The sequence below is a fragment of the Malaclemys terrapin genome, chromosome 6 (genome assembly GCF_027887155.1).
Source record: "Malaclemys terrapin pileata isolate rMalTer1 chromosome 6, rMalTer1.hap1, whole genome shotgun sequence".
Lineage (NCBI taxonomy): Eukaryota > Metazoa > Chordata > Testudines > Emydidae > Malaclemys > Malaclemys terrapin.
In genome coordinates, this window is record NC_071510.1 from 28422939 (window position 1) to 28450602 (window position 27664).

The window sequence follows — 27664 nt, forward strand, 5'->3', positions numbered from 1 at the left end:
TTTTTATTGGTTTATGGAGACTTAGGGCCATCTGTTTCCTTTAACAGTCAAAATTCATACTTCAGATGTAAAGCTCAAACCTACTGAAAATTCGGGGGTATTTGATTCAACAAAATTTCTATGATAACATGTACTTTAAAGGCTGAGGTGTAAACCATCTACCAAAAAAATGAGCTGTACAAGTTGAGTTGCATGTCATTTATTTCTATGAAAAAACTGTAGCAACCAGCAAAGGACAGGATACAAATATCCATAAAAAGCAGCCAAAAAAACCTGACACCTTTCTGTGTTGAGGATCACTGTGCTATTTAATATATAGCTTTTGTAGCAGAGGGCCACAGCTTTTAGCCAAGGAGAATGCTTAAATTAAGTTTATGTGGTATGAGATAAAGCAATTAAGAAAGTTGTTACAGTGCATGCAGTTAAACATTTTCAGGGCCTTCACATGATTTGCTGAAGTACCACCTTCCAAAGGCATTACTTCTGGAAATGATGAAAAGCAACAGGAACACAATATTACAATTGCCGGTAATATACACACATATTAAAAACTCAAACTCATAACCCTTGAAATTATCAGATGTTATTCCAAAACTTTTGGAAACTGAACCCCACTTCAGGAAAATTAAACTCATCACTTTCCCTTTCAACCCAACCATACATTGTCAAAGGCAGCTCCATCTCAATTTATGCATCTCTAGGGCCTCTCTAGTATAATCATTAGCACCCCCCATTTTGTGAAATGCTGCATTAGAGGAACATGTGTACATCAAAATATCCACCTTGAATGAGTATCTTTTTGTTATTAGAGGTGTGCCCAGTATTTGGATATGAGGGGGAAAACTTCACCTATATCATCTTTTCTTTATTAAGAAGGTCACTTAAATCACAAAACTGCATCTATTTGTATGTTGTTTTTCACAAAATGGTTATTCAGATATGTTTTCAGAAAATGCCTCTTATTTCTCTTACCTTCACTTAGCTGATCCATTGACTGTTTAGAAACCAGACTGGACAAAGACTCTACCACTGTGCTTCTTTTCCTGAATCTATGTCGGCCAGCCATGGAAGAACAAAAACAACATAGGAAAGGGGAATTTCAACAGCCATTCACATTTATCTCCATACACTGTGATTATTAATACCCCCAAACTTTAGAGAGAGAGAGATTTATAATCATTCTTTTAAAAAAAAGGAATGTTATTTACTACAGGGCTACAGTTTTAGTATATATCCCCATTCTTGACATACACAAAAGCCTAGGAGCCCATGCAACCTTAATTTGCCCCCCTTGGTGTAAATAATTACATGGTCATACACATTTTTTTCCACAGGATCGCCTCTTTCTTCAATGCACAGAATGGAAAATGCTCTGGGGATGAATCAGGGTGTTGTAATAGAGAAGGGTGTAGTTAAGGTCTAGATTTTGAACAAATCGATTTTAATTTTGCATGCCTCCGTTTCTGAGTGCCCAATCTGAGATACCAATAGGCCTGATTTTCAGACATGCTGAGCACATGTAGCCCCCAATGAATTCAGCTGGAGGGGTGGACACTGAATACATTTGAAAAACAGGTACACCTCTACCCCGATATAACACAGCCCGATATAACATGAATTCGCATATAATGCAGTAAAGCAGTGCTCTGGGGCGGGGGGGGGGGGGGGGGGGGACACGGGGCTACGCACTCCGGCGGATCAAAATAAGTTCGATATAATGCGGTTTCACCTATAACGCAGTAAGATTTTTTTTGGCTCCCGAGGACAGCGTTATATCAGGGTAGAGGTGTATTAGGTATCTAAAGCTGGGAACCCCAAACTGAGAACCTTTGAAAATTAAGGCCTATTTGTACAATATGATGCAAGTGCTGACGGACACAACAAAAGCAGACACCTTCCTTGGTAATTCTTGCTTCCTACTATTTTTCCCCAATGAAGACTGCCTTCTTATGGGAACACGTTTCTCATCGTGCCTTTCTGTGGGTTTGCCCTTTAAATTTGACAAAGACGAGAAGCTGCAGCCCTAGACTGGATGTTTTGCAGCTAGCTGTTGTAAATGTAAATGTAAATGATATGTTTCTCCCAGTTTTCTTTTTCCTATTGCTGAGAGGATTAAACACTGTCACACACCAAGTTGACAAATCAAGTCCATGGCAAAGGCAGAAATAGTGGCTACATTTCTTGATTGTTAGTGCTATGCCCTAACTATAGGACCACAATGTCTCAATAGGGTCAGCAAAGAACATAAATTCAGAAGATTTTAATCTGAAGATATATCAACCTCTTGTCTAGATATTTTGCAAGATCCACCTCCCTTGCAAAAAATCCAGTAGAGGACAGCTTTGCTCAGGTTATTTCAGTCCTCTCACTTCCAGTCAAAACCAGGAAGCAAAGAAAGGCACAAAATAGGTTAACTGGAGGGGGAGTGTGCACATATGTTTACTGTAAAGGAAACAAAATGTTTGAAATTTCAAGACCAAAAAGGTTGGTTCATTTTTGGGTGAAGGTTCAGGTCAAAATATTTGGTCCATCTATGAATACAACAATACAAGAGGATAGGATATCCACAATGACACAGGAAAAGCACTGAATACCGTATTTTCAAACAATTAGAAAACAAGGGCTGCATGAAATCCTGTGCCCAAACTGCATACGGAATTACTGTAACTGCATGCAGAAACTGCCTATTTGCTTGTCTATGTGGCTAATTAGACACTTAATTAACATTTGAGTTTACAAAATACCTGATCTCAATTGAGTCTTCAGGATCTACCACAATACCTAGTTCCATAATATGCTTTGTTCTGTCCTACCCAACTTAATCTCCCATCATGCTTGCTCCATTTTGGAACGATGGTCAAGTACTGATTTGGTGCTGACAAAGTAGAAACTTGACACATATGAATGCCTATTGTATTTAATATCTGTCAAAATGTAAATTACTCAGGCTTACCTTTGGCAGGTGTGTAAAGCTTCCTTCATTGTAGAAATCCCCATTTGGATATCCTGGTGCTCGAAGGTCATAGCAGCCTGCATAACTAAAATAGTGCTATAGCCAAGGGCATGGTACATGCTGTCTTTAGACCTGGGGCAAACATATAAATCTTATGCATTTTAGCCAAACTAACAAATTAAAAAAAATACATCCATATTCTTCAGCACCAAAAAGTAGAGTTATGTTTGCCCAATCGTGTTTTCTGCCCTTCCAGAACAGTGTAACCAGCAAAAACAACTTCTGAAAACCAGAAAATACACAGTAAACACAACTTTAACTCTGGCCTTCCTGGAGATGGCAAATGCCATCCACCTGCAGCAACTGGTGGGGGAACTTGATGGGGCAGTGAAAGAGGACAGTCCAGTAGCAAAGGAGGGAGACACTCGCCAGGGGATAATAGGTAGCTCCTTCCCTGCGCGTCTCTGGCACCCACCGGCTGGCTGGGGGAGAAGGGTATTGATTGGCCAGCATTCATTCCCCAGCTCCCAAGATTTTGCTCAGCGTAGAGACCAGGTGGAGCCTCTTTTGGCTCTATTCCAGCAGCCCACCCTACCCACCCAAACTAGGAGTGGGAACCCAGTCTGACAGATGCTGAGGATCTAGCAGATCACCTGTTTAGGGCATCAGGAAGGAATTTTTTCTCCCATGAGTCAAATGGCAGAGGACCAGGGAATTATTTGCCTTCCTCACAGCACCTTCAAACCACAGCAAGTTAAGTAGGAATGCACATGGTACCTAACTAAGGTTCTGGGTGGTGTTTATTTGTCGCAACTGCAGCCGGTTTCCAGTGCAGTTAAGAAATTCAAACGAACAGTTCCCAGAGGTAAAAGACCTGGGATGTTGATGATGGGCTTTGGGCTCATGTGATAGGGTGAGCCCTTGTGGCCTTTGTCGACCAAGGTCAGACCTTGTGGCCCTTGGAGTACAAGATCCCCATCCTGATGCACCCTCTGATCCTCGGGGAGGAGGGGTGTGTGCTTGGACTCAGAGAGAGCGGAGTCCTGGAGGAAGGCTAAGGAGAGCGTACCCTGCATTATAGATTATACAGTAAGGAGCCATGTAGCCCTGGCTCTAGTTATGGGTTACGTGGTAAGTAGCCCTATAACTCCTGCATTGGAACCAATTAAATGCCTGGTACAGGGGAGTATGGGTGATGGACAGGTAGCATCCCTCTCCTGTGTTAAAATTTAATAAAAGTTGTAGCCTGTGCAGTCTATGCATGTGTCTGTCCTCATTTTGCTGCTGTATCCACATCAATAGCCACTAGGAACTATCAGCATGCATTCCACCTGCAGTAATTGTGTTAAATATAGCCGTACTGAATAGAAGCATTAGTTTGGAGAAGCTTGGCAAAGCTGAGATTGCGATATCTGGAAGACCCTTCCTCTCAGAGGGGGGTCTGAGAGCCTCACTGTCCTCCCGTGTGTGATCAAAGGGAAGAGGTGTATGCATACCTGGAGAGATCCAGTAAGCCTCAGAGATCCAGCACAGGGTGCTGTTATATCAGTAGCATTGTACAGGGACCTCTTTGCCATGGAGATTATTAGCAGTGAGGTGGTATATGAGAGTACTCTCTGGGTTTAATGTTGGGTAAATTAAAGTATATTATTACATGTAATTCTGTGGTAAGAGTGAAGGGGCTGTAAAAGGGGATCAAATGGTTGTAATATATAGCAAGTTAGTTTCTGTGGGGCTGGCTCACTGTTGGAGTGTAGGACAGGTGTACGTAGCTCCTGTACAGAATAGCTCATCTAAACAAAAATTTTGCCTTAGCAAAGAGAGGACATTAAATTCTGTGCTATAGTGGTCATGTACCCTATTTCCTGAGTGATGTGTACTATCTGAAAGTGCGAGAATGTGTATTACAGGAGTATTAGGGTATTGCTCAAAGAGGGCTCAGTTAAGGCTGTGTTGGTATCTGTAGTGGGGCGGATGCCCCACTCCAGGAGAAAATGGGTTAAAGTAGGCCAGAGAGGCTGCGCAGATGGGCCGCCAATCAGGGCCAGGCTGAGCCCTATATAAAGGCTGCAGCACAGAGAAGAGGGGAGTCTCCCCCTGACCAGCAAGGAAGGAGGACTGTCTCCTGGTAGAAGGAACGGCACCCTGGACAGAGCAGTGCTGGGCAAGGTTTCTGGGCAGAGTAGCAAGGCAGTGGGAGCTCTGGCTGACCCTGCCAGACTGCAGGTCTTGAAACAAGGACTGAGTGGGTGCTAGGGCTATGGGGAAGTGGCCCAGGGAAGAGACGCAGTGATGGAGAGTGAGACACCATAAGAGTAGGGCGCCCTGCTGATAGACAGAGCTAATTCCTGGAGCAACCAGCAGGAGGCGCCACGGTGGAGAACACAACCCATTAAAGTATCTAAATTAACTCGTTATTTCCTGGTTTTCAGAAGTTTGAGTTTTGCTGAACATGAAGTTCTGCAAGGGCACAAGACAAACAGGCAAACTTACCTGTGCTTTAACAAAGTTTTTTGCCAGTGAATCTCCCACTGTTTTGAACAGAAAAGGAATTTTTCGTGGGAGTTTTTGTTCATTTGCTTTTACTTTTGTAGGACTTAGGCTGTTGTAGTCTAAAGGTAAAGGATGATATGTGATTCCTACGCATTCCTCCCCACTCCTGTACAATTTGCTATCGTGGAAGGGTGATGATGGTTATGCTTTGAAATGTTTGGAGTTGCCAACGGGACAGGGAGAGAACTCACAGACATGGACTATTACCCAAAATCTTGGCAGTTTTATTCCACATTGGTTACAGTAGTGGCTCTCAACCTTTCCAGACTACTGTCAGGAATTCTGATTTCTCTTGCATACTCTCAAAAGTACACCTCCCTTAAAATCTACTTGCTTACAAAATCAGACATCAAAATACAAAAGTGTCACAACACACTATCACTGAAAAATTGCTTACTTTCACATCTTTGCCATATAATTATAAATCAATTGGAATATAAATATTGTACTTACATTTCAGTGTATAGTATATAGAGCAGTATAAGCAAGTCATTGTCTACATGAAATTTTAGTTTGTACTGGCTTCGCTAGTGCTTTTTCCGTAGCCTGTTGTAAAACTAGGCAAATACCTAGATGAATTGATGAACGCTGGAAGACCTCTGCATACCACCAGGGGTACAGGTACCGTTGGTGGAGAACCACTGGGTTGCATGCTTATAGTTACTGTGAGAGAAGACCAGTGTATCTCTCGTTCTTCGTCTCCCTCCCCAACCATCCTCTGCAACATATAGGTGCCACACCAATATTTTCATAACCCTCCCTCTCCCATCCTATTAAGCCATTAGCACTTAAAAGTTGTTCCTTGTGCCCAGCACCTTCTGCTGCTGCATACATATATCATAGGCTGCAGCTTATTAGGGAGTCACACACTTCTTTGGTTATAAAAGTTGAGCTATACACCAGCCAGGCCCTGTGCCCTCACTATGGTCCCCCCAGCAGAGCCCTTCCCCTATTCTGGCCAGGCCTCCCCAGTCATGCCCTCAGCCCACCCAGTCCTCCCTGACTCCAAGCCAGCCCCCACCCACTCCACCACACATAGGGGAAGCATGTACTTTCACTTTGTATTTTCTAGTTTTTTAGATGTTTAAATCTGTGTTACTTTCAGGAGCCTCTCAGATCTCAGCTTGGGGTGGGGGGAGTGGTGAGTTGGGCTCAGATTCCCTCTGGAAGAACAGAGACCCCCAGATCCTGGCACACATACATGGAGATTGGCTAAGATTCTCTCCCATAGAGCCAGGGCACCCCCAGAACCTGGCTTCCTTGTGGGGAGAGGGAAGGGAGAGGGACTCAAGTAGCAAAATGCCCAGGAATCACTCCTATATCTGCACAGAGCATGTGTAATTTATTATTTTTCAGAAAACAGTTACCTGTACCTGTTAGCTGTACAAATTAGCAGGGCACATTTCCAAAAAACAAAACAACCCTTAAGAGAGGTCAATTGTTGACATATGCATACAGTTCAATCTCTGATTTCTGCTAAGGATAGGATTCAAATTTACAGTGCAGGGGCAACTCAGCTTCAGTGACCACAGTATGTCGCACTGAACCACCAAATTACTGACACAACTGGCTGCCAGCAAACCCTCTTGTATAGTCTTGCTACACATGTACATCCAATCGTTTTGGGGTGAGAGTGTTTGGCACATACCATTCTAGAGAGCGAAACTCTTTCTTTAATAAGGTTTTCCCAAAAGGGGCAACAGGTGCCATGCATTAACTAAGATAAATGACAAGCAACTGAGATCAGTTGGAGGACAGAGTCATGGGTTGAGCCCTAGCTATGTGCAAAAATTTACAAGAACTCGTTGATTTTGTAAAATGCTGGTTTTTGCCGGGACTGTATCTCAGGAACCCCTTGGTCAGATGACCCCAAATTTGGATCATCAATCCTATCCATACCCTCATGGGGTGCAGCAAATTTCAAGTTAACCTGAGTAAGCATGCAGACTTTAGAGCACTCAAAAATCATCCTTTCAACAGAAAGCATTTCCAACTTTAACTATATTTTACATGCATGCACTCACTCACTCATATATAAACAAAAACATCTCCCATTTCTTTTAAATATTCCTTCTAGTCCAAAGATTTTTCCTATTATCATTAAGGAAGGACCCATGTGGTAAAACATCATACTACAGGAATATACTTATTTAATAGAGAAAATCTTTCTACTAAATTAAGCTTTATTAATTGTACTTTCATACTGGTTTTCTTGATGGGAGGAGGTGACAAGGAGAACTAGAAGGAAAGTAACTTTTTCAAAAGTTGGAGTTAAAACTAAATCCTGCCCATTGCTGTGCTGTAAAGGGAGAAGAGTGGCTAATCTCCAACTGCCAGGTAGCACATATACCATCATCAGGGAAGTATCAAAGTGCACTCCACAGCATTCCTCTATCCTGGTCTATTTTTTGAAAAAAAGCCATATTTTGCAACAAGCCTTTTGTAACAGATAAAAGATGACAGAATTTCTGCTCTCCCCACCCCCTTCCTCCACTGCACCTGCAAGGACTTGATTTAGGCCTTAGAATTACAACTAAAATAAAACAAAGTCCATGGGTTGACTGACAGGGTTTGTGACTTCAGCATGTTTAAAACGAAACAGTATATACTGTCGGGCGCAACAATGCAGAATTGCTTTGGTCAGGAGAGACAAAATGGAAGTAATGAAAACTACTATGTTCAGAGGCCTTAGATTAGTGCTCAGCAACCAGATGGCATGCCTTACAGTATCTGCCCGCATTAATTCCAACAAACAAAATGAACTCACCATGGCCGAAGTAATTCCAGGGCTTCAGAAAATTTATTATTTAGAAATAAGTTCAGTGCCATTGAACATTCTTCCAGTGCACACTTGAGATCCATCTTGGATGCCCTAATAAAAACATACAAAGATAACCAAAGGGAAAGGGTAAGTATTCAAAACTGTATTCAGTGGTAATCTCAGCTTTCAGAGCTGACCACAAACTGTATCTCAGCCCAACTGTTCCCTAATCTTTTCTGCTTAGTTTGTTACTTTAGATTCCTGAACAGCTGTTTAGGATGTAAGATGCTGCAGTACTGTTTGCATTTCCAGATCCCTATAACCCTTTTTTAAAATGAGAAATAATTCAAAGGATAGAAATTAGTTAATTTCAGAAACTAATTAATAACTTCTTTCCTTTAGATTTACAGTATATATTCCAAAAGCCATGTAGGTAAGTATTTTATAGTGTGTTTTTTTAACTTATTTATAATAATTAACTCTTAGAAAACTGAAACAAAACAGATTTGTAACAGCCATTGCTTTCATTCTATGGGTTTGTTTTCTTACTGTAATGGTGCTGATGATTATCTTCTCTGTTAACCGTGACACATTTCATACCTTCCTAGAATTAGCAGTCAATATGGAATGCAATCTTTTTATCAATTACTATTTGTACAATACTGTAAGTACACAAAATACTTAACTAGTCTAAGCTCTGAAGAGTTTGCAGTCTAACTCAGGAGAAATACAATAGCAGTCAACAGAATGTATGTCTACGAAGGTATGATATTTTTTGTGTTAGACAGGCTGAAATCCCTATCAGCTGACAACGTCTAAAGGAGTTTGGTCTGAGTAAGGACACCAGGTTTGGGCATTACAATGGGGGCTTCACCTGAGTAAAAGAGGTTAAGCAAAAGAGAAGGCAGCAATCATGTCAGTGAGATTAACATTCAAACAATGAACAGAAAAAGAGGACCTTATAGAGGAATTCAAAAGAGAGATTTCTTGGTGCACGTGAACTGTGCAGCTGTTATAAATACAGGCATACAATGTACGGATCAGGAGAAAGACAAAGGGAACACAAAGGTGAAATGTTTGTTTTTTTTTTACATCTCTCCCTGCCTGAAAATCCAGGTTTCCTTACTAACCATGAGTCTAACTGTGAAGGAAGGAAACATACTCACCTCTAATAATGGATGAAAGTAGTTTTTCTATAGATAAGAATCTAATCGTTTTTAATTGTCTTATCCCATACCCTTTTAGGGCTATAACCGAGTATTGGGTCTCATTGGGAAGTCGCAAATTTCCCCTTTCCGCTGATATAAATCTCCATGTCTTTTACTGGAAGGTCAAAAGACAGTTTAAAACTGTGACATTTTTATTAAAATAAAACCTGTATCTGCTCAAAGGCCAATTCCGATCTATTCTGGGCCTTGGATCCAGTGTGATATCCAAGTTTATAGTTTTTGAGCCCCAGCTATGTGCAAAAATTTACAAGAACAGTGTGGCCAGTTATATGTTTTGGAGTGAAATTCTATGTTTATGAAGAAAAGAAGGAAATGTATAATTTTTTGACAGATTTTTTTAAATATTTACAATTTGCAGATGTTCAGATGTTTGGAATGTTAGAATAAATCATGGGGATATGGATTAATGGGCAGAGCATAGATCAAGTTGTTAAAAGGTACAAGATAAATGAATTTATCATATGGCTCTGAAATTTATTATATAAGTATCCACTTCATGTGTGCACTTACCTTATTCAATTCAAATTTAATAATTTGGTAGAACACTTAATAATTCTCCAATACAATTAAGAGATCTATGAAAGAAACTAAAATACAGAGAACTGACAGGAGTGAATTAAGCTAACAAATAGATAAGAAATAGTATAAACAACTTATAAGTACTTTAGCATAAGGACTCCTCTGATTCAACTTTTTCAAGAATCAAAGCCTGCTGTAGTCCAAGACTCCCATTGATTTCAATGAACTTTAAATCAGGCACTTTGACATTATGCTGTTGGGAATAACTTGTATTGCTACATAAGGCATCTCCTTGGCAACATGTTGTGTGATTTTACACATTATATGGTGTTACCCTCACAGATCCAGAAATTCCCATTTCAAATAACTTGTGACATCTACTACATTGTTCGCGAATTCTGAAAATGTTATTATTTCTCAAGAAGACCTGTGATGTTAAACAGTCTACCTTTAACTGTACATTTGACTATAAAGGAAAATTGATACAATTTTCTTCATGAATCATAATTTCCTCTTTCAAAATACTGTCAGTTTGAGCTTCCAGCTACATACTTCTCAGATGCATCCTATAACTACTATTTTCCCCCTACTATCAGTTGACAAATATCATACAGATGATTTTAATACATTATGATCATCCTCCAGTCTTCTCCCCCAGTCTTTTATTCTCTTGCGAGGTCGTTATTTTGATTAACTGTATTAAACTTCTGCATAATGACTGCATGAGCTTCTATATTCTACCCCTCAGAAGCCAAATTTTCTTCTCAATTATATTGTTATATTGAAATTGCTCTAGTATAAAAGAGAATTTGTCCCTATGTATATATGTATGTATTCCGGGTCACAGGAGGAACGTAACAAGATTTGAAGGAAAAGAGGAAGAATTGTAGACTGCACTGATCAGTATAAATTATGCTTCCCACTCTACTGCTATTATATTAGTCATTATGGACTCAGTATTACTAACCACAATCATTAAAAATCACGAGGCCATCCCCCTAAAATCATGAGATCAGCTTAAAAGTCATGAGATGTTAAAAATTAATAAATATTCTAGTTAGCTAATGTACTTATATGGCCCCTATTACCATAGTATCTGAACACCTCTTAAACTTTAAGGTACTTCGTCTTACAACACTCCTTTGAGGTATGGAAATGCTATTATCCCCACTTTTCAGATGGGGAACTGGGGCAGAGAGAGATTCAGGGTATATCTACACTGCAATAAAAGACCCATGGCATGGTCCCAGCTGACCCAGGTCAGCTGACTTTGGCTCTCACAGCTTGGGCTGCAGGGCTCTAAAATTGCAGTGTAGAAGTTTCACAGGGTCTCAGAGCTCAGGCTCTGGAATCTTTACACTGCAATTTTTAGCCCCGCTGCCTGAGCCCTGCAAACCCACGTTAGCTGACCCATGCTCAGATTCAGTACCGTGGTTTTTTTAAATCACAGTGTAGACATTGACTTGCTCAAGGTCATGCAGAAAGCCCGTGGCAGAGTAGGGAATTGAACCCTGGTTTCCCAAATTGCAGGCTTAGTGCTCTACTCATTGGATAATACTTCCTCTTACTATTTCTTTGCCTTCTGGCTTTTTAGCCTTTAGGGTGACCTCACTTCACTTTTTCAAGCTTTTTTTCAGAAACCAGGAGGATTAGGAACTTTTTTTTTTTTTTTTTTAAATGAAAGCTGGGATTTCCATGCACTACCATGATTCCAGCTGCTTGGGCTTTAAGAAAAACACTAAAAATGACTAGACACGTGATAAAAATTATGTGTTAGCAACACTGTGGGCTCCAATCAGGATCCCCAAGCTAAACTATGTGATAATACTTATTTTTGTTGTCAGATTGAAAATGGTACCATCATTCTAGCAACCCTGAGAGACTCAGCAATTTGGGTTTTACTGTAAACATATTATTATCAGCCATCAAAATAATCATTCAGAATTGGAAGAATACTTCAAAAATTCAGATAAATTATTTTATTCATTCCATTTTCTTGCCTTATACATTTGGGATATCCTGCTCTTAAAACAGATGTTCTTTATCCTCTGGAGTTACAGTAGATCAGCCTCTACCTCCACAATAAACTGTGGTACGATCATCATTCTCCTAATCCTCACTGGAAGAAGAGAGTGGGAGGGAGCTGAGACCAGAATGGTCCCTCCACACCTCTCTTTCTCCTTCCTATGAAGAAAGGAAAGAGGAGGGAGACAGACTATCACCTTTCAACAGAGGGAGTAGATAGTCATGTTGATAGGCGCTGAGCTGCAGCACTGGGAGCACAGAAGACGTTGTGGTGCCGTGGACAGCCTATGAATTTCTTGCTGATGTTCAGCATGGAAGCATGTCCTCTGGAATGGTGGCCAAAGCACGAAGGGGCACACAAATGTTTAGCATCTTTGGAATGTAAATACCTTGCAATGCTGGCTACAAAAGTCCCAGGGGAATGCCTGTTCTCACTTTCTGGTGACATTGTAAATAAGAAGTTGTCGGTATTATCTCCCGTAAGTGTATACAAACTTGTTTGTCTTAGCGATCGGCTGAATAAGAAGTAGGACTGAGTGGACTTGTTTACTGTAAAGTTTTGCATTATATTTTTGAGTGGGTATGTAACAAAAAATTGACATTTGTAAGAGATTGTACTACAGTACTTGTATGAAATGAATTGACAAATAGTTTCTTTTATCATTTTTACAGTGCAAATATTTGTAATAAAAAATAATAATATAAAGTGAGCAATGTACACTTTTTATTCTGTGTTGAAATTGAAATCAATACTGTATATTTGAAAATGTAGAAAAACATCCAAAAATATTTAATACATTTCAATTGGTATTATACTGTTTAACAATGCGATTAAACTGCGATTAATCAACAGCCCTAATATTTTTATTTCTACTTCTGCTCCTAATTTTTTCATAGTATTATAATATTTTGAAGAATTATGAAGGATTTTTGTATTTAAAATCATTACATTCTGTGACATAACAGGGTACAATCCAGATTAGTGGGAGACTGTGTCACCCTTACCCTCTGACCTAGGGTGCCTTGCAATACCTTGCTGCTGTAGCCTCCAACCTGAACTGCTCACAACATTGTGCGTGGTAACACTGTATGTGAAGTTATAAAATTTCCCTGTATGACGTTGTTAACAGATTTCAAACCCCACAGCCCCATCCATTGAGAAGTCGGCAAACAGGTCTGTCCTAAACAAAGGAATGTGGGCTTGCCTTCATTTGCATTTAAGCAGTAAACAGAAGCATCAAGCAGGAAAAGAAAACAAAGGAAGCTCAAACAGGTGAAGAAAAACCAGCAGGGAACATCCTTCCACATAGACTATTTGTCTCCTTGTTCTCAGCTGGAAATGTTTTTCAAGAGGGGGACTGAAACTATAAAAAGGAGGGGCAAACATGCCAAGGGACTCCCTCTCTCTCTCTCTCTCTCTGCCCATCATATTCTCTACACCTAAGACGACAAAGGCAATAGCCATTAGACTCAAGGGTGGGGGGAACCAAACTCTTCAAATCAGTTAGTGTCACAGCTAAATACAAGAACAAACAGGTAATTTAGAATATGTCATAAGTAGTTATGCTAAGGGACCATTCAAGGTGAAATGGTCCCCACGCAGAGTCCAAAAATCATTGTCTTAATAAAGACACAGGATTTATGGTTTATTATGACTCTGTAACCCACTAATCTCCCTTTTTATCCTATGACTACAGGGTTGTGAATGGGCCACTTCACATTGAATGGTCCCTTAGAATATGTGCTAACTACCTATACTAAACTGTTTGATCTTGTATTTAAATGTGACAAAATACTTTCCCAGACCTGAGGAAGAGCTCTGTGTAGCTCAAAAGCTTCTCTCACCAACAGAAGTTGGCCCAATAAAAGATATGATCTCGTTTCCCTAACTGTTCACTCAATTTACAATGTAGGTATTGTAACAAGCCATCATGACAAACCCATAATCCATTAACTAAGGGGGGGAAATAATTATACATAGAGCCCAATCCTGAAATTCTTACTTAGGATAACTTCTCATTTATGCATATATAAAAGAGACTCAGACCCTAAGAAAGGGCTAGGCTCTAAAATGTAATTGTGAGTTCCATACAAAACTTGTTAATAATTCCAATACATATTAACTGACCTTTATACTTGTTGACCATATTATTGGAAAATACATACAACTACCTTTTAAGGGAAAAAAAGACATTATTTAAAATGTACCTAGTTACTTAATTGCATATACACCAAAAACTGGATTTTTGAGAGAAGAAGCCATTTTAGACAATAATGAAAATTGATACAAAATGATTTTGTTGATAGCTCATGTAATATTAGTTTTTTTCCATCTACCCTCTTTCATACTTGTTAATAAGTCAGTTATTTTACCTAAATCCAGTTTCACATAGCAAACAGTATGTTTCCCTGCTAAAATATCTTTTTTAAAAGTGTAAAAGCTTTCATGCGGTGAAGATTTTTCTTTAGAAAAACCAGTCCTACTTTAGTGTCTAATGGCCTAGAGGTGCTGTCCAGTTTCCATCCAACCACACATTCTCTTGATCTCTGGCCTACTTTATTAACATGATTATCATGTTCTCAGCATCAGATCATGTTCTTTCACTTCATTATCTACTTTCACTACTTGGTTGGAAGGGTCTTTTTTTAACCTAAAACTACCAAATCTTCTTTTCAGTTTCCTTAAAAATGTCTAGGGAAGAGTTGTTGCATGACCACTTGGCTTAAGCAGAAGTGGGCTCATTCCTTCATAATTCAAGACCATGAGTTTTGTCACTTGATTTATTCAGAGAAGAAATGGACTTTATGTTCTTAACATGAATTTGTAGTAGTTTTATAGCAGTTTTCCTGTAAAATGTGGTGTGTATGAGTGCATGTGAGCAACAAAGCTGATAAATTAGTTCTGTATCTATATAATAAGATTCCAGGATCATCACTCTGTGTGTCACTCTGAAGCCTAGAATGTCTGTTGAGTGAGTGTGAAACAGTGGAAACAGCTACAAGCATGGATGATAGCTCTTTTTTTTTTTTTTAGAATATCACCAAGTTTAATCATCACAGTGATTCACGGTTTCTCACCATTCAATTTTTAAGTTTATATTAATTATAGCCATGCAATAGCACGGGCTTTCAGCTACTAGTATCCTCATAAGAATAAGAATAAATAGTTTTAATGTGCTAAAGAATCATCTTAGAACTGTCTGCACTATTGTTTTGTAATGAAACTGCAACTTATCTTTGTGTGTGCATTTCATGGGAATAAAACTAGTGCTACAGATAGAAAACTGATTCATAGGCAGAGCCCACTGAGGAAAGTTGCAGTAGAAGTGGTTAAACCTTTATACTTCCTTCCCATATTTTACATGCTAACAAATATCCTTTCTATAAATTATTTATCATTTTAATATATCTTAGTATTTAGAAAGACTTGCAGCTTCCTTTCTTTTTTCGGTCTGAAAGGCAGATATTGGGCCAAAAATGCTTTAAAACATATGCCATTGTCAGATTATAAGGGTAAGCTTAAATATATTTATTCGCTATGGATTTTAGTGGTTTTGCATTGTGAACTATTTTCTTACTGCTTTTAAAAAGCTGTGGTTTGCATTTACGCAAAAGGTTACACTAAGTAGAAATCCTATGTACTGCCTTATCTCTGTGTTCATTCATTCAATACATAAGAATGGAGGGATTTTCAAAAATTCTCCTGTTGAGGTAAACCTCAATATTGATACAAAAATAATAAAATTATCATAATATATGCTAATGTTAGGTTAGTACATGCCTGCCTGCACTTTTACTAAATTTTAATAGATATTTACCTTTATTTTCATACACAGGAGCTTGGAGTAAAGTTGCTCACATGCTTATTTTTGCTTAACTAATCCTTAGGAATTCTGTCTTCTGTAAGCATGACAGACTTCCCAAAGGTCAAGAAAGATAACATATTTATTATCCCCAAGAGTGTTTACACAAACCCTGCAGCTTTATAACTTTCATTTTACTTTAATATTCTAAACTATGTTCAAAATATATTATAAAAGAAAAATGTACATAAGTGTTATTCTGATTACTGCTTTGTATAAAATATAGGATAGGAGTCTAATTGAAAATCGTAAATGTACTGCAATTAGTGAAGAACTTTTGGTCAGAAAGGCACACAACCAACAAGACTATTGTATCAAAGACCAAGGGCCCTCCCTCTAATATGAGATGCCAGTTTGTTATAATAAAACTTTTTAGTGTATACATGGCCTAAGTTATAAAAACGGGCTTTTTCATCCTTTCTGCTCTTCATAGAGAAAAACCTCAGTTTCAAACTCTTCCCCATGCCGTAAAGAATTATAGAAACATTGAAATATTATAGGTACTCTAAAGTCTTCATTTATTTAATGTTAAGTATAACATTTATAGTTGGGAAATGTTTTGATCATGTCTAACCCCATGTTTCCACTTGCAGATGAAAACCTTTTTGTTTATTCGTTAAAAATTTAAGATGGCACAAGTTTTTTTGAGATATAAAATATTTGCAAATATACATCTAAATACAAGCTTCTTCTAACTGTCTAGTATCAGACGGGTAGCTGTGTTAGTCTGTATCCACAAAAACAATGAGGAGTCCGGTGGCACCTTAAAGACTAATAGATTTATTTGTGAATAAGTTTTCGTAGGTAAAAAAAAAACCACTTCAGATGCATGCAGTGAAAATTACAGATACACGCATAAATATACTGGCACATAAAGAGAAGGGAGTTAGTTACCTTACAAGTGGAGAACCAGCGCTGACAAGGCCAATTCAGTCAGGGTGGATGTGGTCCTCTCCCAGTCATTGATGAGAAGGTGTCAATACCAAGAGAGGGAAAATTGCTTTTATAGTGAGCCAGCCGCTCCCAGTCCCTATTCAAGCCCAAATTAATGGTGTTAAGTTTGCAAATGAGTTGTACTGTCGCAGTTTCTCTTTAAAGTCTGTTTTTGAAGTTTTTTTTGTTGCAGGATGGCTACTTTTAAATCTGTTATTGAATGTCCACTAAAGTGTTCTCATACTGGCTTTTGTATGTTACCATTCCTGATGTATGATTTGTGTCCATTTATAAATAAATAAATGGAGATATCCTATCTCCTAGAACTGGAAGGAACCTTGAAAGGTCATCGAGTCCAGCCCCCTGCCTTCACTAGCAGGACCAAGTACTGATTTTGCCCCAGATCCCTAAGTGGCCCCCTCAAGGATTGAACTCACAAGCCTGGGTTTAACAGGCCAATGCTCAAACCACTGAGCTAGTATTCTTTTACTGTCTGATACCATTATTATGTGAATAGTAATACCTCTCCAAAAAAGGAGAGACTGAGTCTTCTATAATGACCATTCAAGTTAAAGACTGTCTTTAATAATCAGAGAGAGACAAGGAGGGTGAGGTAATATCTTTTATTGGACCAACTTCTGTGGGTGAGAGAGACAAGCTTTCAAGCCACACAGAGCTGCTCTTTACGTCTGGGAAAGGTACTCCAAGCATCACAGCTAAATGCAAGGTGGAATAGATTGTTTAGAGTAAGTAATTAGCACATATTCTAAGGAACCATTCAAGGACTTTCCCAGACTGAAGAAGAGTTTGGTGTGGCTGGAAACAACTGAAGTTGGTTCAATAAAAGATATTATCTCACCCTCCTTTTCTCTTTTATGTCCTGGGACTGATAGGGCTACAACTATATTACATTTAAGGGCTTGTCAACACTGGCAATTTACAGCGCTGCAACTTTCTCATTTAGGGGCATGAAAAAACACACCCCTGAGCACAGGGAGCCACGAAATCATGTTGGTCCCAGGACATAAAAGAGAAAAGATGGGTGAGGCAATATCTTTTATTGTATGAACTTCAGTTATGAAAGTGATACGTTTTTAAGCTTCACAGAGCTCTTCTTCAGATCTGGGGAAGACATCCAGAATGTCTGAGCTAAATACAAGTTGGGACAGATTGTTAAGCATAAGGATACATGCTGTAGAAGACGACTTAAAATTAAGTGGGCAATTAAGACTTAGCAGGCACTAAGGTGTGTTCTAAATTGTTGTAATGAGCCATGAAACCAGTGTCTGTTTACTCCATGATTTTCCATGTCTAGCAGAGTTGTGAATTTAAGTTTGCAAGCTCATCTTCTGAAGGTGTTGTGCAGGTTTCCTTTGAGGATTAGAACTGAGAGGTCAGATATGGAGTGTTCTGCTTTGTGAAAGTGTTCGCACATGGGTGATATGGTTTTGTCTTTCATCAATTTCTATGAAAGTTCATTTGAGAGCATAGTGATTGTCTGGTTTCACCCACATATTTGTTGTTGGGGCATTTGATGCAGATTTCACAGCCAATTTTTTTCATGGTGCAATAGCTGTAATGATCCAGTGTGTGGTTTCATTCACTGAGAGGTATCCAGTCAGATGATTCTTTTTTCTTATAACTGTCGGGAGCGGGGGAGTTGTGGGTTTTGTCATCTTTGTTGTGATACACTTCCTTAGGGTGGAGTTGGTGGAAGGATTCTTCTAGTTCTCCAAATATTAGTATGGTATCACGTTCTGTGGTGGGCAGACGTTCAGTTCCTGGGAGAGTGCAGATACTGCAGTTCGACTGAAATCCTCAACAAACATTACATCCACCAAAATTTATCTTCCACTGAGAGGACAGTTATACAGTCCCTGAAATCCAACCACCAGATAGCGATCAAACCAGCAGACAAAGGAGGTGCCATTGTAATCCTTAATCATCACTTCATCAATGAGGCCAACAGACAACTGTCCGATACCGCCTACCATGAAGAAATCAAAGACTACCACATACCATCAAATCCTTCCCAAACAATTCCAAGAAAAAAAAACTTTGCAACCTCATTCTCTACAAATTCAACCCAGGGATCGCTACATGCTCCCCAAGGTACACAAACAAGGGAGACCAAGCAGATCCATCATATATCTGGCCATGGCACACTTATCAGGACTCATAGAATATCAGGACTCATAGAAACCATTCTTAAATCATTCACCACACGAAGGGCCAGCCTCCTCAAAGACACTACCAACTTCCTCCAGAGACTCTGAAACATCAACAACCTCTACCAGAGCACCATGCTTGTCACCTCCCTATACACCAACAACCCACACTATGAAGGCATTGCTGCCTGCCTCAAATACCTATAACATGATACACAACGCTAAGAAATCCATCCTAAACTCATTGCCAAACTCATCTATTTCTTCCTCACCCACAATAATTTTACATTCAACAACACTTTGTCCAAACCCTAGGAACAGCCATGGGTTGTTATGCCAATGATATGCCAATCTCTTCATGGGCCACCTCAAAGAAGAACTTCTGAAAAAATGCACCATGAAACCAATGATTTATCTGAGATACATTAATAATTTTCATTCTCTAGACAGACTACGTAAACTCTGAGATTTCCATCATGACTTCAACAACCACCATGAATTCATGAAACTCTCTAGAACACTCCCAAACCAGAATCAACTTCCTGAACACCACAGTCAGCCGTAACAATGGACCCCTACAAATAACTACATACAAGAAACCCACAGACAACCACCTCGACACACCAAGAAATCCGTTATCTACAGCCAGGCACTCAGATACCATAGAATTTGCTCCAAAGAGAAAGTGTGGGATAAACATCTTAAAACCACTTTCACTAAACAAGAACACACCAGCAGAAAAGTAGATTGCATCATGGCACAGACCAAATACCCCAGGAAAACCTATTTCAACACGGGGGGGGGGGGGAGGGGAGGGGAGGAGACCAGGGACAAAAACACCACTGACTGCACGTCCCTACTTGTCATTAAACCATCTGACACTGGAACTCAGGTGGGATATCATCAAAGAAACAATTACAACCCATGGGACCACATCCTGAAAGAAATCTCAAACTCTCTCTTCTGGCTTTCAAAAAACTCCCCAACTTTGCCAAGCTCATCATCAGACGCAAGCTCCCTACAGACCAGGACACACCAACTCAAAGCAGTACCAGAACCTGCCAGAACAACAGATGCAAAACATGCTGACATATCTCCATTGTTATGATGATCAATACTCCCCACAAGACACCTTTTAAGATCCATGGGTCCTACACATGCCTATCACAACATGTGGAATACCTTATCCAGTGCCCCAAATGCCTCAACATCAACAATGTGGGTGAAACCAGATACCACTACACTCTTGAATGAACTCGCAAAGAAAAATAAAGAAGACATATGACTCATGGGCAAACACTTTTCTCAAAGTGATCACACTATATCTGACATCTCAGTCCTCGTCCTCAAAGGAAACCTGCACAATTATTTCAGAAGATGAGCTTGAGAACTTAATTTCATAACTCTGCTAGATGCTAAAAATCATGGACTACACAGACATTGGTTTTATGTCTTATTATAAACATTTGTAACACACCCTATGGCCTGCAAAGCCTTAATTGCCTACTTCATTTTAAGTGTTCTTGTACAGCATGTGCGAACCCCCTTATGCTTAACCGTCTGTTCCTTCCACCACTTCACCTACCTTGACCCTTTAAGAATAATTAAGTTTTAAAAGAAACTATATTGAGAGCTGGAAGACCATTATATAGAAATAAGCATGCTTAGATTCATCTGAAGCAGAATTTCAACTTCTATAAAGTGTTTTAGTTATCTAGGATACCGAGACAGGACTCACTAGTAGGGTTACCATTCGTCCGGATTTACCCGGACATGTCCTCCTTTTCGCGCTAAAAATAGCGTCCGGGGGGAATTTGTAAAGCACTCACAATGTTCGGGATTTCCCCCTCCCCCGGCAGAGCGAGCGGCTGGGAGGGCTGCAGAAAAATCCCGGGCTGGACTCCTGAGCAGCTGTAGAGGAGCCGGAGCCGCCCTGCATTCTGAGTTGGCCTCTCCTACAACCCGGTCCGGCAGCACTGTGCAGGGCCAGGGACCGGGTTTTGTTGTGCAGGGCCAGGGACCGGGTTTTGTTGTGCTGGGGAGCGCAGCCACGTGTCCGGCTCGGCTCGCACAGAGCCCAACACCCTGTTCTGAGCAGCAGGGTAAGGGGGACCGGGGGCAGGAAGGTTCTGGAGGGGGCAGTCAAGAAATGGGGGGGGGGCTTTTGGGGGGGGGGGGGTGGAGAAAGTTTTGGGCAGTCAGGGTACAGGTAGGGGGTAGGGTCCTGGGGGGCAGTTGGGGGGGGTCTTAGGAGGGGGCAGTTAGGGGACAAGGAACAGGGAGGCTTAGGGGTGGGGTTCTGGAGGGCAGTTAGGAGCAGGGGTCCCAGGAAGGGGCAGTCAGGGGACAAGGAGCAGGGGGGTGGGGAGCTGGGAGTTCTGGGGGGGGCTGTCAGGGGGCAGGAGTGGGGAGAGGGATCGGAGCAGTCAGGGGACAGGGAGCAGAGAGGTTTAGATGGGTTGGGAGTTCTGGGGGGGGCTGTCAGGGGGTGGGGAGTGGTTGGATGGGGCGTGGGAGTCCCAGGGGTCTGTCTGGGGGTGGGGGTGTGGATAAGGGTTGGGGCAGTCAGGGGACAAGAGGCAGGGAGGCTTAGATAGGGAGTGGAGTCCCGGGGGGCAGTTAGGGGCAGGGGTCCCAGGAGGGGGCAGTCAGGGGACAAGGAACGGGGGGAGGGTTGGGGGTTCTGGGGGGGCGGGAAGTGGGAGGGGCAGGGGCGGGGCTAGGGCGGGGCTCCTCCCGTCCTCTTTTTTGCTTGCTGAAATATGGTAACCCTACTCACTAGTAACTTGGAAGAATAATATACTTCGGTCTTAACTTATCTAGAGAAGAAAGGTCACACCAGAGGCAGGCCCACTCTAAGGTGTAATCTTTGTTGAACAGTGTCCACAGAAGAGTGTGGCATACAGAAGTAACCATTGTTCATTGCTTGCTTGTTTTCGGTTTCATTTTGTTTTCCTTTCCTTAATAATAAAATAGTCATAATTAATAAATGTGATATTTTACTTGTCTTTAATTGTAGAGTCCCCTAAGAAATGGCTAAAATAATGGGAGTCACATCCCTGAATTGTCATTAGAAGAGACAATTAAGATTTAGCCTACCATTTATTGTTTCTCTAGCCTACAAAATTTTAGAAATGTGGAGTATAAAGTTCTTGAGACTCAACAACTTGAAGACACTTTCTACTACACCCGCCACTTATTTAAATCATGTGAGTCAACATGTTAAAAATGAACACACTCATTTGGCTATACCTAGTAACAAAAGCACAATTTTATCTTTAACGCTTTGTATTTAAGAGGTACAACTTTTGTGAAGTTAAGATCCTCAACAAGATCTAGAAGATTTCTTTTAAGAGTTTTTAACTGTTTTCTCTCTGGCTCATAGACACCAGTTGACCGTAGCCCTTTATCCTCAATTTTCTGCAGATGACAAGAACAAAACTGATTTGAACAGAACACAACCGTCCCATGTTTTTTTAAAATTTTCAACACTACTATACACAAAATGAAGGGTCCAATTCTTCTCCCACTGAAGTCAACTGCAAAGCTCCCACTGACTTCAATGGAAACACAATTTAGTCATATTTAGAAACAAAATCCAAAAGCAAAGAAATTAACAGCGCAGATAGAGTAAATTTTGAAAAAGCTAAATTTTCCAGAATTCTTTGATAAAACTTCCTGTCCAAATTCACGTCTGCACTTTTGAACAAAAACACTTTTCCCTTGTAGATTTTAAATGAAGACTGATATACCCGTCATAGATCTGTGTCTACATTAACTAAGTTCCTTCTTTCCTACCCCTGCAGTGCCCTCAGATTCTGATGGTTCTGAATAAAAAGCCAGGAACTGGAAAAATAAGTAGAAGTAGACTATAATGGAAGGCAGGTTTTCTTCCTTATTAAAAACTTTTGTTTTTCACTATACCACACAACTGCAGATCAATACCAAATAAACATATCATATGTAGAACTCAACCAAATACTTTAAAATGTATGTCTTTGTGAGAAATAACCAAAACAATGAAGACTTACTCAGAATCTTAAAAGGAATCAGTGTATGTTAGCACTTCAACAGAAATCCAAGCAACTGTGCAATGACTACAGTCTCTACATATGAAGTGTCATTTTCCCCATCTAGGCATTCTTGTTATGAACACACAAAGATTCCCAGAGTTGATTAAACCCCCTATTTTATCACCACTAGTAAGTGAGTTCCCAATCTTCTCTCATTTTTAGTGGTGTAAATCTGAATTAACATTATTGTTAGTGGAATTAACCTGGATTTACACCAGTACAAATGAGAGCATAATTCAATCCTGAATAGTAAAAGGAGAGAGAGAAAAAGAAAGATATATTATATTCAGATTTTCAGTACCTACATGGCATTTTTATTCCTTCTATAAAAAAGCTACTATACGAGTGTCTAGTTACTTTAAGGAGGACACACAAATTTCTAAAGTTAACTATAAAAATATAGCTTCCTCCTTCAATTATTTCAGAATCTTCTTAATATTGTTGAGAAAGAATAAACGTGTATTTTGAATTATGCCAATTGATCATATGTTTTGGGCCTGATGTATGTAAATTTCCTTAGAAATAAGTGATTTTTTTCATTAAGGCACTGAGGTTCAGATCAGTTTAAGCAGCAGTTTTAGTAAGATGCTATCGTCGTGTACTTTTCAGTCTGTCTTTATATCGCAAGTTAAGGTGAGTTTGGTCTGATGTTAATATCTTAACGTAGCAGAATATTCAATTATTGACTTACTGTAAAATGACAATCCTGATATAAAAAGCTTGAGAATTAAGAGAGAAAAAAATAAAATACTTTGCAAGTTACCCCTTTCTACTTTTTACACAAGACTTAAAAGGAATTAAGCTTTACAATCATAACAGAGGACTGTTAGCAAAAGTTTAGCTTCAGAAATGCAATGAAAGAAAAACACTGCCTTGGAACACTATTGGAAATTTTTTCAGGGGAAACGGTTACTCAGACTCCTAGTACTTCATGCAATACACAGTGACCTTTCATCAATGTAGCTCAGATATATGAGAGAACTGTTAAAAGGCAGGTTGTACTTCACTACTGCTAAATATAAACAAAGGAGACTAGGCCATACCAAAACTAAACGATGTTTGTGGAAAATTTAGGCAACATCTAGTGCAATTATCCTTCCCCTCGCAACCAACCAATTCTATTTGGAGAAGAGGGGAACTCAAGTTGGTAGATTTTGTGCAAATCTCTTTTATTTTAATTTCATTACTCAGCTAAAATGCTGAGTAAAGCTAAATCTGAAGTTTAAAGGCCAGATTCTTCAACCTTTATTCATTGAAGTTAATGAGACTCATAAGTACTACTTAACATGAGTAAGGATGACAGAATCTAGCCATTATACTTTTATTGGAACACAGACTTTCTAAGAAAGTAACTATCAGCTGCTTTACCTCAAAACCATAATTACCACCTATGCTGATCAACAACATTTAGTTGCCTTGTGGTAGGCGGTTGATAGTTTTACTTTTCTAGCTAGGAAAAGCCCTACCAGCCAGTCACTGGATGCATGACCAACCTAGGAATGGGAGCTTTACTACACCTGATCCCCTGCTCCCTGTGCAAGGAACTCGCAGCACATGCAACATAATAAAAATCTAAATAAAATAAGAAGAACTGATGTAAAAATGCACTCCTAAAATTTTAAAAAGATGGGGAGGTGCTATTTAGAAGGCTATCTACCAAGAAGGTATGTTGTTTCTATGACATTGTGCTACTATCTAGATCCTTACCTATGACCTTATCACTAAGGCTATGAATATGTCATGGAGGTCACAGAAGTCAGGGAATCCATGACTTCCAGAGACCTCTGTGACATTTTCTGCTTCAGCCGCAGGGCTGGAGCTTTCAGCCAGCGGGGGCACCAGAGCTCTCAGCTGTGGGACCCCACAGCTCCCAGCTGCCAGCCCTGGAGATCCGAGCTGTGGCGAGGGCCCCCCTCCCACAGCTCCCAGTCCCTGCAGGTGGGGAGGGGGGGCCCGTGGCTCCCAGGCACCTGCCCAGAGTTCCAAGCCGCCAGAGCTCTGAGCCACAGCAGGGTCTCCGCCAGTCCGAGCCGCCACGGATGGCTCCTGGCATTCCGTTGCAGGTAATAGGTGGCCCCAGAGCTCCCTGCTGCGGGGGCCCCCAAAGCTCCCTGCTGCCATAGGTGACAGGCAGCGCCTGGAGCTCCGCCGGTGGCAGGTGGCCCCCCCAGCTGACGCAACAGGGGGACCCCTGTGCTCTGGCAGGTGGCAGGGGCCCCCAGAGCTCCCAGACACACTGCAGTTGGGGGGCCCCAGAGCTCCGCTGGGCTGCAGGTGGCAGGGGCCCCCTGAGCTCCATGAGCGGTGGGTGGCCCCCACAGCTCTGCGCCGCAACAGCAGTTCCGGAGCTCCCAGCCTCACAGAAGCCACTTCACGAAAATTAATCACATAGTTTGGATGAACCAAGGTGATGAGGAGATAGTCTGCAGCATTCTTCCCCCTGTGGCAATGAATATCTGCACCTAAGTTAACAACTGAAGAAGTGTTACATTTATTCTCCATAACTGCATCCTCCTCAGAGAGACAGGTGCTAAGCATCTGACTAATAGCAGCACAGCTCTTGCACGGATCTTAAAGGATTTTTTGGGGAGTGGGGGATGTCAGAAAAATGGAATGGAATGGCCCATCCTCCATGAGGCTGGGAATTCCCTTCTTCACAGATTCATGTGATCTATGGGTTTGGGTGGTCATCTAAATTCCTCCCAATTAAGGGGCAATTTGAAGAAAAGTCCAAAGAAGGCAAGTTCACTGCATTTTCTGGGCCACCTGCCATCCTGCCAGGCATATCTCCATATAACGCAATTTAGCTATAAATTACTTGTTCAAGGTTACTCAACAAACCTACAGCAGAGCTGGAATACAATCCAGATCTGACTCATAGTTCTGTCCCTTACCTCCATGAGTACACTACTCCTTTACTCAGAATTCAAGGGAACAGCTCCAAGCAGCAAATGCACTGTTAACAGATAATTAGCTTACTTAACTTTAGTGGTCAATAGGGCATTTGTCATCAGTGAATGGTTATTACAGAATACACCTCTACCCCGATATAACATGACCCAATATAACATGAATTCTGATATAACGCGATAAAGCAACGCTCCAGGGGGACGGGGCTGCGCACTCCGGCGGATCAAAGCAAGTTTGATATAACGGGGTTTCACCTACAATGCGGTAAGATTTTTTGGCTCCCAAGGACAGCGTTAAATCGGGGTAGAGGTGTAAATGTGTAACCTGCACAAATAGTGTAACTGAAAGGGAAAAAAGCTTTCTTGTACCAAATCAGACATTAGCTGGTCTAAACAATCTACTTCATCACAGAAGTATCTGACTACTCCCAAGTAATTTAAAATATAAATAAAATATCAACACCTCTTTCTTTCCTTCCTTCCCAGCTTATAGAAAGAGTTTGATTGATTTAAGATTTTTTGTTTGTGTCTGTATGGAGAATTTTTTAAAGAATTGCTAGGTTGGAGAAATTAATTTTGATTTAGTTCTGTAAACCTTTAGGTTTGTGGTAATTCTTATCCCTTATGGGAGCAGATTCCACAGTCTACATTGAGAAATCCCAGGAATTAGAGCAAATACCAAGGAAGGCTTTAAATATTAGGACAGACTATGAACTGAACTCTGTTTTCAGTGGGAAGAGAGTGGAGAATGCAGAACACCAGTATGACATGCTCGGGGTAGCGTATGTTGGAACTTTTACAAGGTCTTTGATTTAATTCTTAGATAAAATGAGTTGCAATTGTCAAGGTCTGGTCAAGGTCAATTGCCTGGAGGTCACAAATGCATGGAGCATCAGTGCTAGAGCTATGACTTTTAGGATAAGTGACCATGTTTTGCCACCATAGTTATTTGGATATCCAGCAACACAGAGGAGCACAAAGAGCCTAAGACTGAGGACTGATTTAACAATCAGACAGCAGATACCTTCATGAATGATATTGAGAGGAGGCAGATTCTTAGAAACAGTGGCTGCTTGTGGGTACCACAAAAGAGATGTATTAAGATAACTTATTCATACAAAAGTAAAATTAAGAGGTTAAGCATTTAACTAGAGCCTCTGTATAAGCCATGATCTACAGCACAATAAATCTGATTTTTAAATACACATCGAAGAGAAAGGGATCGGTATCAAATTATTGTACCAATACTTTTATAATATCTTCTATTTTAAATTAATTAGTGAGGCTTATCCCATTTTATCAATCATTATCACCATTCAGTAAACACTGTTTCATTGATTTTATGCTCAAGTTCCATTGATTTTTCTGCACCTTGCTAAAATCTTTGGCCAGGCCAGGTATTCTAAAAAGGCTGTGTATAGATGCCTAATACGAAAACCCAACTAGAACTAAACTTGAGGAAGACTCAGATGCACCAATTAACTAGCAAAACTATCCTAAATTTATTGGACTGAGAAGGTCAAATTTGGCCTTCACAATCAACTCAGAAATAGGATAAAGAAAATCTCTCACAATATTTCTGTAGTTTCTTGCAGATAGATAGCATTATCTTGCACTGTCTGAAATAAAGAGATTTTAATAATTTACATTTATCTATATTTCTATATTGCCAGTCCTT

At 40.3% G+C, this 27664-nt stretch overlaps 1 protein-coding gene across 2 annotated transcripts in view; it reads right to left on the reverse strand.

Moving 5' to 3' along the window:
* The window catches only part of TTC39B (tetratricopeptide repeat domain 39B), a 132489-nt gene that overhangs the window by 36224 nt on the left and 68601 nt on the right, over nucleotides 1-27664 (reverse strand). For both annotated transcript variants that reach the window (XM_054033124.1, XM_054033125.1), the window contains 3 exons: nucleotides 8274-8378; nucleotides 2954-3085; nucleotides 973-1049 (listed from right to left, as the gene is read on the reverse strand). In XM_054033124.1, the coding sequence (XP_053889099.1) occupies nucleotides 973-1049; nucleotides 2954-3085; nucleotides 8274-8378 (314 nt within the window). The remainder of the gene's footprint in view (nucleotides 1-972; nucleotides 1050-2953; nucleotides 3086-8273; nucleotides 8379-27664) is intronic.